General features: G+C 53.6%; 1 protein-coding gene across 1 annotated transcript in view; it reads left to right on the top strand.

Moving 5' to 3' along the window:
• Positions 1-2,192: 2,192 nt before the first annotated feature.
• Positions 2,193-11,251, top strand: part of LOC100472042 (ATP-binding cassette sub-family A member 17-like) — a gene marked incomplete at its 3' end in the record, with an annotated part of 62,605 nt that continues 53,546 nt past the window's right edge. The window contains exons 1-7 of the mRNA XM_034670575.1: positions 2,193-2,380; positions 2,771-3,029; positions 5,125-5,252; positions 6,270-6,432; positions 7,789-8,048; positions 8,723-8,839; positions 9,751-9,868. Coding sequence (XP_034526466.1) covers positions 2,264-2,380; positions 2,771-3,029; positions 5,125-5,252; positions 6,270-6,432; positions 7,789-8,048; positions 8,723-8,839; positions 9,751-9,868 — 1,162 coding nt within the window. The remainder of the gene's footprint in view (positions 2,381-2,770; positions 3,030-5,124; positions 5,253-6,269; positions 6,433-7,788; positions 8,049-8,722; positions 8,840-9,750; positions 9,869-11,251) is intronic.

The following is an 11,251-nucleotide window of genomic DNA, read 5'->3' as shown; positions in this document are numbered from 1 at the left end:
AGTTGCTAGTTATCGTACATCACAAACGTTGAAATAAACTTTCTTTTGAGAGGAACAGTCCACCTGTGCTGTCACAAATTCTGAAAGATGCTCAGTGTGAAAACCTCCGTCTACTGTTTTCTTGTCCTGCTCCACTGAACCGCAGGTGTGGCTGGAGAAAACCATCATCTTCTCATGGTCTGGGTGTTTTTTCTTTTAATCCGTGGTGGGCCGGTAAGGAGCCAAAATACCTCCTCATCTACATGGTGTGGGTTAAGACTGGCAAATTCCAACGCTGGCTTCTCAAGAGCTCGGTGTTGGCTGTCTTGGCACGGATATTGGTTCTCCCCTGTATTAAATTTTATGCCCATGCCCCTCTCCATGTGAGTAGGCAGTGCCCCCCATTAGAGCAGACAGAGTTTCCTTCCCTGTCGCATTGATACTGGAATGGTTAGCAGGTGTGTGGGGCAAGATGCTTGAAATGCATTTGTATGGTCTGGCTTGGCCTCTTGCCATGAGACCAGCACCCTCCCGCTGGGAGGAGACGTGCAGAACAGACCTGCACGTGTCCACGCCCGCTGCGCTAACAAGATACCACACACCGCGTGGCTCACACAACAGAAGTTTACTTTCCCCTGGTTCTGGAAGCTGGACGTCCAAGATCCAGCGGCCGGCAATAGTTTTCCTGCCATTTCAGACCCTCCCCTGGGTTGGCAGGTGGCTGCCCCAGGCTGTCCTCACCTGGTCTTTCCTCTGTGCCTGGCACCCCTGCTGCCTCTGGGTACCCACATCTCGTCTAACCCCGTAAGGACACAGTCAGGCCACCCTCATGGCCTGGTTTTGCCTTCGTCGCCTCTGGAAAGGCCCTGCCTGTAAGAGCAGTCACAGGCTGAGGTCCTGGGGATTAGGACTTCAACACAGCAGTTGAGGGGGGGACACAATTCAGCCCATAACCAGATCTAAAGACCAGTCCAGCCAATCCCAGGAGGCAGCAAAGCCACCAGCAGGAAATAAAGGTCCGTGGTTGGGTTATTTGTCAGATAAGAAGCCTGCAGCAAAGGCTGGCTAATATAAATATGTCTTGTATTCACTCTTTTTTTTTTTTTATGGAGATGAAATTCACATCACACCATGAGGCACTTTAAAGTGTACCTTCAGGGGCGCCTGGGTGGCTTCATCCGTCTGTTAAGCATCCCACTCTTGGTTTTGGCTCAGGTCACGGTCCCAGGGTCTGCCTGCCACTGCCCCTCCCCCATGCTCTCTCGCTTTCTCCCAAATAAATAAATTAAAAAAAAAAAATAATGAAGTGTACCTTCAGTGACGTTTGGTGTGCTCACCACGCTATTTCTTTAGTTCCTAATGGGCCGGGTCAGAGAGGCTTTCAACCGAAGAAAATGCGTCCATCCATTCTTCTTTCACCGGTGGGAAGACGTCTTTGTGGAAGTGGGGGGAGCTAAACACCAAAGCGTGTGATACCGGGAAGCCAAGTGTGAAGGGGAAGGAACTCGCAGCTCCGCCAGGCTGCCTTCCTCACAAGCACGACCTTACACTCGCTATGGGCCCCGTAATGCCTTGATTTACGGGGCCTGCGTTTCCTGGGTGGTCAGCACCTGCTGGCCCTGCTCTTGAACCTGGGGACTCGGTGGTGAAACAAAAAGAGAAAACAGGCAAAAAAACAAACAAAAAAGCCACTCCCTGCCTTCACGGGGCATGTATTCTAGAGGGAAATCAGATTCAGTAAGTAAATCAATAGCACATTCAGTGGTTTGAAAGGGCTAAGAATAAAAACAAACAGTGAAGATTGGTGGCATTTCTGAAATTTTACACAGGGTGGCAAGAAAGGCCCCCTTACGTGGGGATGATGCGCCAGGGAGGCGAGCGCCGGCCGTGAGCAGAAGCCACTTCTGTCCCCTCTGGGTCACAGCCAGGCCTGCCACCAGAAGTGGGAGATGAGAGGAGCCGGGGAGGGCTTCACACATCCTCATCGTCCGAGGCTGGGCTCCTGCTCCAAGGGGAGGGTTTGGGGCAGCGGAGCCACATGCACTGGGTGGCCGGCCACCGCTGCAGACTGGGCAGGTACAGCCTGTGGATACAGATGCAGAGGTCGCCCGCGTGTCCATGCATTTCAACCCCGAAGGCACGGGGGTCACCCGCGGGCCAGTGTCGGCCCAGCGGTGGCACGGGGGTGTTTAGAGGTGGGCCGGGGAGGGGAGTCATCAACAAGGAAGGAAGGACGCTCTGAAAGCTCCTCGAAGACCCGAGGACCCAGAAGCATTTTTGTGTGATGCCTGACCTTTGCCCCATTTGCTTCCCAGCCAGTGCTGATCCCTCCTCTGCGGCTGGAAACATGACAATGGGCGGGAACTTAAAACTTCTTCTTTGGAAGAATTTCATCTTGAAGGTGGGTAAGGCGCTCGGTGGGGCGATGGGTGCCTCCTGGGGAGGCACTGAATGTTGAAGTTATGTCGGGTTCTAATAATGGATTAAAGAGAAAAATCAACTTTACTTGGAGCGGGGCCCTTTTCTGCAAATAAGGCTGGTTCTCATTGGAACCGTGCAAACTGTTGTTACTGAAGCCGGCATCGTTGTTACCGGTTTCTCGCAGCCGATGTGAGAAGTCGGACGGAGAGGCATCTGGCTCGTTCTCTGTTGCTTTCTCTTTCACGGGTTGTGCAGGGAGACTGGGGGAGGGAAAGGGCTTTTCACACGGAAGCCTCGCCACGCGGCGACTTAACACTTGCGTTCTGCTTTGGATTAACATTTGTGTTCTGCGCTTTCCTTTCCGTTGCAGAAGCGCAAGACCCCGGTCACCATGCTTGAGATCCTGGCGCCGCTGCTCTTCTCCACGGTCGTCATGTATCTTCGCCTCAACAGTCTGCCCCAAAAAAGGCCTCCTTTGAACTACCTTGCGATCAACATCAGTTTGCTGCCGGACTTCCTCTATTTTCCCACGGAGACTCGATACCAGCTGGTGTACGTCCCTTCCAAGAGCGAAACATTGAAGGCTGTCACTGAAACGGTGCGGAAATCCTTCGATGTTGAGTTTGAAGGTGAGACGCAGAGATGGGGTAAGGGTAGGGAGGGAGGCCGTTTTACGGAGGTTGAGGCCTTCCCCGGAGGGTGCTCACGGTTGTGATTCCAAATCTGGGGTCTCCGAACCCTAAAATGTCTGCAGAGGTGGTCTCTGGGGGAGAGCAGCCCATGGGGTATTCTCATCCTGCCACCGCACCCCAGGGCCTTGAGAGATTCTCAATTAGCATTCCAACGGGTCTCACTTCCCCTTTTAACCCCTTCTAGTCCAGTCTCTGCATGGAGCCCAGGAGATCTCTCAAAGGGGTCTGGCCAGCTGGTGCTTCAGCCCCTCCCATGCTTCCTCTGCACGGGGAGCCAAGCAGACCCTTCTCTGGGCTCCCCTGCATCCCACACGCCTCCTGCAGGCTGTGCCTTCCTATCCTTGCAATGGCCCTTAGCAGAGCCGTTAGCTGGGGTGTAGTTCTCTCACCTGTGCCTCTGTCTTTCTCAGAGCCCTGCACGCTTGTTCATGGCATTCTGATTCTCATCGTGTGGCCGTTCCCTGAGGGCCTCCAGCTCCGTGAGGGTAGAGGCCCGCATCTGTTTTGTTCACCACTGGGCCTACTACGTGCCTGGCACACAGTCGCTGCTCAATACATATTTATTGGATGGACTAATGCACTTAGGTAGAAACGTGGAGTCCACAAAATGTGGAGTGACTTTCCAAAGTTATAATATGTATTTTTGTAAAGGTATTCTGATAACACAGAAGGTACAAAGGGGAAAGAAAGAGCTGTCCTCTCTCAGCTCGGAGTGCTACTCGATGCAGACAATTTTTTCAAAGGCCGTCTGCAGCCGCATGTGCGGGGACCCCTGTTTTGTGCTTCATGCTTTCCTAGCACCCTGAAAAATCATTCTAATTCAGTTGTATCTTTCACAAATGTGAAACTGAAACAACGACGAAAAAGTCTTCTCTGGGGAGGTGATATGGTAGTGAAGCCGTGATGGTGAGGGACAAGCCATTCGAGGTGAGAGGGTGACCTCAGGACTCGGGGGCAGCCAGCGAGGGGGCCCACCGCAGGGCCAGGGAGCTGGCAGCTGTGGGTGAGGAGGAGAGAAGTGAGGAGAGTGGTCCCAGTGAGGTCGGAGTGTCTGCAGGAGCCTTCGAAGGCCTTGTCCAAGTCCTGGATTTCCTTCCTCGCGCCCAAGGCCGCCCGCCGTGGGAGGGGTTTGAAGAAGAGAAATGACGTGATTTGTTTTAAAAGAGCCATCTCTGGCTGTTCTCTGGAAGAGAGACTGGAACCCCTGGAATTCGAAGACATTCTGGAGGAAATGGTTGAGGAGGGCAGACAGAGCTGTGTGGATGAATTTGAGATCAGTCTGCAGTGGGAGGGGCACCTGGGGGGCTCAGTCGGTGAAGCGTCTGCCTTCGGCTCAGATCATGATCTCAGAGTCCTGGGATCGAGTCCCGCATCGGGCTCCCTGCTCAGCGGGGAGCCTGCTTCTCCCTCTGCCTGTGCTGCTCCCCCTGCTTGTGCTCTCTCTCTCTCAAATAAATAAATAAAATATTTTTTAAAAATCTGCAGCAGGATGTCGCGGGTCAGAAGCCTCCTGCCTGCTTTGAGCTTTCTCGGTGGACGGCCCTCCTCTCCTGAAACATTTGGGCTTTGCATCCTGGCTGGGTTTCCACCCCACCTCCAGGGACCCCTCAGTGGCCTCCACTGAGAAGAAAACTTTTCTATTCTGTCTTCCCTTAAGATCCCGCCTCAGGCAGTTTATCTTTTCTTGGGATGGAGGTCTTGAACATTTATTTGTTTTATTGCTTCCGACTCACGTCACGTCCCATCTCGTCGCAGTGTGTGTTCTGCCCTCGGTCCTGTGCTGACTCCTGCTAAGAGGAGTGCAGCGCTGACTGCGGGTTCCAGTGCTTTCCTCCCAGTCCTCGCGTGGCTCGCGACCGCCCGCCCACATGCTGTGTGCTCTCATGTTTGCAGAACGGTCGAGGGAGTGAGTGAGGCTTGCGACCCCTCAGCCCAGGAGCGGGCGCCTGTGCGCCTGCTCAGGGAGGACGGGGACGGGTGGGCAGCGCAGGCCTTCCCACCAGCCCTCGCTGACTGGATTTTCTCTCTGCAGTTCTAGGCCATTCTTCAGTGCCTGTCTTTGAAAGTTACATAATCCAGGATCCCAAAGCCTTCTACGTGTGGGCTGGAATTGTCCTGGATCACAGCTTCAACGACAGCAAGCAGCCCCTGCCGCTGGAGGTAAGGACAGCCCTTCTAGAACAGCTGGATCACACTGCCCAGCCCTGGGGGTGAGTCCGCCGGGGAGTCCTGTCACCCGAGCTGCCCCTCTGTTGTCCGGTGTTACTGCCCTGTCTCACTTCTGGAGGAGGTAAGCCAACGCTCAGGGTTTCACTTCTTACAACCTGGACCCGGGGCCGCGTCCAGGTCTCAGATTCCTTACAAGGGAAGCTTGGCGCACGGGACCCCCAGCCGAGGGAAGAGGACCGCGGCTTGATTACGGACTGGATGCCTGCTTCGCAACCACTGGCTGTCTAGCCGTGGGAAGGGCGCTAACCATTCTGGGCCTCACCAGAGGCCCTTACCAGCGTAATGGGATTAACAGTAGTTCCTAAGTTGGACCTTACATGAGTTTTGCCCAGAAGAGAGCTGGGAACAGAGGCATTTTGCAGAAGGACGGGTCCTACTTGCCACCATGACGAGCACGGACTGCAGTGCGGTAGGTCGGTCTGTCTGAGGAGAAGGCAGAGGTTCCCATCGGGGGAGGGGAATTTTGGTGCGGTGCCCTGCAGTCGCGTAAAGATGGGTTGTCAGAACTTGCATGGGGTGCTGGAAGCCGTAGACAGACATGTTTACAAACAACCAGCAACATCTGGTGAGCACTTAGGAATGCCAGGCACACCCCGGGATCACCCGACTTGATCCTACAGTATGTATGGAGTGGGTGCTGTTAACATCCTCCCCACTTTACTGACGAGGAAACCAAGATAAGAAGGTCAAGTGACTTGCCGGAACCGCCGTGGCCGTTCGGTGGGAGCCCTGGGGTTTGTGTGCGGGTGGCCTGGCCCCGGAGCCCGCGCCGGACAGGGCTGCGGTGCTGCCTTCCTCAAGGGGGCTCTCCGGGGACGGTGGCAGCAGACCACCGTGTGCACCCCGGACAGGATGTCCCAGCTGGCCTCAGGCACAGGTCTGCTCTGTCCTGGGTCCTCTCTGAGCATCAGGTTGTGACCACGGTTGTCCTCCCTTTATCCTCCCCAGATCAAGTACCGCCTGCGTCTGAGCTGCATTCAGAGGAACTCCTTAATCTCGAAGGTGACGTCATATTACGACAACCTGGAAGGCTGGGGCACATCCCTCCTCTATCCTCCCAACCCGAGCCAAGTGCCCAGGGCCTTTGGACATTTCGACGGGGGACTCCCTGGTGAGGAAGCCCGTGTGCGTGACCCTGTGCGCGGCCGCCTGGTCCCGAACATTTCAGAAGAGGTTGAGGGAGTCAGGTTTAGAAATGTGTCCCTGGTTAAAACACTTCCCTCTAGAGGAAGTTAGAGCGGGAGTTCAGTGTTTGATTTGTACTGAACTGCTTGAAGGAAGGATGGAAGCATTTTACAGGAGCAAGGATGATGCGTCCCTTCATGTGCTTCTGTGTGTGCTAACGTTTGCTTTAGCTTCCTGCAGGCTGGGGAGCAGCCACGGGGCAGCATGGACACCCGCTCGTCCTCTCCGGAAGGACACATGCTCCCCACATCACTGTAGAGTTTTGGAGTCCGTCTTTGTCAGGGATTCAGGGGACACCCCTGCAGGGAATGAGCTGCTGGTAGGAAACTGAGCTGACAAGCTGCACCGCACTGTGGGATGAGCACACAGCTGACATGGGGCCTTGGGCCTGCAAGGCCAGCAAGCAGGATGGAAATCTGAGGACTCACAGTTTTGTGAGATTCTAGAAAGGGTACCAGCTGCTCTGCAGAGGATACTCTCCTACAGGCAGTCAAGACCACATGACAGCTCCTGGGATTTTTATTGTCGACAACATGTTCCTCCCATGTTCATCCTCACAGATCTGGGGGTCCGTGTCGGGCTGGGCCATCGGGAGACCTTGGTCACCTCCCCTTCACTGCTGCACACCCCTCCCTGGCTCTGCCCACAAGGAGGGCCAGGAACCCGCACTTGGAGGCGGGACCGTTATGTCTTACAAGACCCCGAGACCCCGTGTCTTTGCCCTTCAACCTATTTTTCCCAAAAGGTGACCTTAGTCCACGACTACACTATGTCAAAACAAGGGCTACTTATAGTCAAGATTGTTTTTGAGGCTTGGCAGCAAAATCTGATGCCCATAACCCTTGGATCACTGTGGTGACAGCTCAGAGACAGGTCACAGTCGGTGAGGGGGGCTGTGTCTCCCACGTGCTTTAAATTTAACCATCTCGTACGTCCTGGATGATTAGAAGTGCCGAGTGGGCACCCTCTCCCTGGAGCCCAAGCACCTAGCGGAGGGGATGCGGCCCCACCACGCAAGAGTGTTGTATGGGACGTCCCTTGTTGTATCTGCTCAGGGCACCTTTGCCCTGTTCTCTGATAAAAGATGCCATCACGGCCCCAGGGGGCCCGTGGTGACTCTGCTCCTTCTTCCCCATGGCAGCAGGTGGACTCTAGGGAGCCTGCCCTGCTGTCGGTGTGTCTTCACGAATCGCTAGCCACGCCCCATCTAACCCATCAGGTGTTCTGCCGTGTCAGTCTTCCTGGGTCTCTGACGCCTGGTGTCCGCCGTGTTCTCATGCAGGATACAGCAAGGAAGGCTTCCTGGCCCTCCAGCACGCGCTGGACAAGGCCATCATGCAGCACCACGCCCACAATGCGACGGCCCAGCTGTTTGAGGACCTCACTGTGCTCGTGAAGAGGTTCCCGCACGGAGCCCACATCCAGGACATGTTCCTGCTGACCCTTCAGAACGAGTTCCCTCTTCTGCTCATGCTCAGCTTCATCTGTATCGAGCTCATCATCATCAATTCCGTTGCCTTGGAGAAAGAGAAGAAGCTGAAGGTAACCCCACCGGCATGGGATGCACGCCTCTCCCGGCACCGGGATGTGTGGGAGCACTGATGGAAAATGACCAGACAGGGAACGAGGCCAAGGCAGGGCAGAGGCTGCCGAGGCGTCAGAGGGCCCTCCGAGGTGAGTTAGAGGTGGATTTCTTTCATCGTCCGACCTGCCTGCCGCTCAGGAGACCCCGTCTGCTGTTGCGACGTGAGTGCTTGCTGCGAGCTTGCCCGTGGTGGCTGGTCGGGAGGTGCTTGTGGAGCGACCCCCGAGAGACGCACAGCGGGGGGTGACCCCCCAGGAGTAGCTCCATCTCTTGTTGCTGCAGCCGGGAGCGCTCTCCAGGGAGCCCCGGCCGAACACAAGGCTGACCGCGCAGGTTTCTCTGCCTTCTGCGCTCCGGGGCCGCCTGCTCTCTCCTGTGACTTCTCTCCCCTTTTGTTCTTTGTAGACCATCTACCTTCTTACTCTTTCATTTTCTTCTCCTTTGACTGATCCTTATGACTGTGTCTCAAAATAGCCTGCCGGCGGCTCCCTGCACCTTGCTGGGCCTCACCCACCAGTGTTTTGCGCCGTGTTCTCGCGCGCACAGCGTGCTCTGACGGAGGCGGCCTGCGAGGCTGCACGGGCGTCTCCCCCGAATGCGGTGGGACAGCTGGCTCTTCTGCTTTCCCTAGGAGTATATGTGCATGATGGGAGTGGACAACTGGCAACACTGGGCCGCCTGGTTCATCGTGTTCTTCATCTCCACCCTCATCGTCATCTCTTTCATGACCATCCTCTTCTGCTCACAGGTACCTGTCTCAGGCCCTCGGGATGTGCTCAGCTGTGCAGAGGGCTGGGTGGTGGTGCTGAGATCTGGCAGCCGGCAAGAGCACAGCCGGCAATGAGCACCTGGAAGACCTCAGGTGGATGTGTGGTGGTACTTACTGAAACTTCGTAGGGATGAGGCGCGTGGAACCTGCACGATCCGGGACAGCCTCGCCCTCCCTCCGATCCCGGGTCTGCAAGGCTGGACACGGGCATGGTTAATTTCATTAGGAAAGTGGAATTCCAAGAGATGTATTTCATAAACTTTAAAACATTGCAGATTTTACACTCTACAGATAGTTGAAAACAGTTATTGTAAGAGACGAGGATGTTCTCTCAGGCTCATGCTACCTTGTTAAGTTTTCGCTCTATGCAGTTGTTGAAATTTGGTGTTCCAGTTTGCTAACTTTCATTTAATGACTAAATCATAATCCACCATGTGGATATATGAAAATTTACCTTCTAAATAACCAAAGCTGGGGCACTTTGGATAAGGGAAGGCAAGAAAACCCAGACCATGCAGCAAAATACTTAAAGAAAATGGCCAGAAAGCATTGAAAGGAGGAGACGTAAGCTATTGAAAGGAGTACTACAGTCGTCTGTAATAGTGACAGTGACAAATAGGATAATATCTCTCATTAAAGCAAAAAAGATTCACACTGAGTCAAGAACTGAATTTGGACTTAGGCTTTCTTTGAAAGAAGGTACATGGACAGAGCATCGCTTGTAAATGGTCGTGGACACTGGATCAAAGTCGGCCTTAGAACAAATCTGTTTCTGTTGCTTAATTAGCATCTTGTGGGTTTTTAAAAAATTTCTGCCTTGTTAACGGGCATTTCATGCCTTCTGCTCGTTCTCTGTGTAAACACGACGTGTGTCTCTGGCTGCCCCGCAGGTGACCGGGGTGGCGGTGTTCAGAAACAGCGACCCTAGCTTGATATTCGTTTTTCTACTGTGTTTTGCCACTGCCACGATTTTCTTTGCCTTCCTGATCAGCACGTTCTTCCAAAGAGGTGAGTCCTGGTACGTTTCTGTCAGGGAGGGCGTTCATGACTTCTTTTTTTTTTTTTTTAAAGATTTTATTTATTTATTTATTTGACAGAGATAGGAGACAGCCAGTGAGAGAGGGAACACAAGCAGGGGGAGTGGGAGAGGAAGAAGCAGGCTCATAGCAGAGGAGCCTGATGTGGGGCTCGATCCCACAACGCCGGGATCACGCCCTGAGCCAAAGGCAGACGCTTAACCGCTGTGCCACCCAGGCGCCCCGCGTTCATGACTTCTGTTTCTGGCAGCACTATTCAAGTCACCTACAGCGTGATTATTCCTCCAAAGCCCAGTTTTCACCTCTGCGGTTACTTTCCATTCGCCGGCAAAGGCTTAGGGAACCATCTCCATGTATGTATGTTTTTCTGCTTCGTTTGGCTTCTAAATGTCGTTTCAAATGGATGCAAGTGGTTAAGTCCCAACTTGGAAGGAAATGAGGGGTAAGGTATTCGTGCAGACAGTTTTCCAAGTCTTGACCGCGAACTTGGGCACAAAGGTAGGGTGGCTTCTGAGACACCGCAGTAAGACTGGAATTCCTGGGACTTTGGTCCCAGGACGGGTGTTACCTCTGTAATTATTGGTAGAATCAAGGAACTACTAGGGACAAAAATAACAGGAAATGGGGTCAAAGTCAGAGTGCGGAGAATTCACTCCTGATTCAAACGCAGAGGTAGAGGGAAAAGCATTCACGGAGGGCGGGTCCAGCAGTTGGTGACAAACAAAAAGAGGGCTTAAAAGAACTTGGGGGAAAACCAAAATATGCTAATAAATGAAGCCAGGCGGTTTACTCTCTACATTTGTGAATATTTTACGTTAACTACCATATTCTAACGTTCTAATAGGTGGGCCCTGGAAAATACCGACTCTGCCAAGATGGGAGTGGGTTGTTGGGGAGGTTGACTGGGCCTCGACACCATCTATGATTCAAACTCTATACCGAGTTCCCCACTATCCCTCAATAGCTCACGGGCAAGCATGGTGGGGGTGGGGGGGGCCAAGTAAGAGAATTATGTGGGGACCTTGGACCATGAGTATCAAAGGATGCTTGAAAAAGCTAAGGCTAACATGATGTTGAAGGCTGAAACCCCAAAAAATTGAACTTGGGGTGAAGCACAAGAAATAAGCAGAGGGCTGGAAAGGAAAGTCAAAACCCGTGAGGTCAAGACTAGAGTGGAAGGCATATAGCGGGCAAGAGTCCCAACACAACTTCAGACTTTACGATCAATTGATTTTTGATGAAGGGGCCAAGGCAATTCAACAGGTAAGAAATAGTCTTTTCATGGGGCGCCTGGGTGGCTCAGTCGTTGAGCATCTGCCTTCGGCTCAGGGCGTGATCCCGGCGTTATGGGATC

This window comes from Ailuropoda melanoleuca, chromosome 10 (assembly GCF_002007445.2).
Source record: "Ailuropoda melanoleuca isolate Jingjing chromosome 10, ASM200744v2, whole genome shotgun sequence".
NCBI lineage: Eukaryota > Metazoa > Chordata > Mammalia > Carnivora > Ursidae > Ailuropoda > Ailuropoda melanoleuca.
Note: the sequence above shows the minus strand (reverse complement) of the source record. Positions and strands in the feature narration are given on the sequence as shown.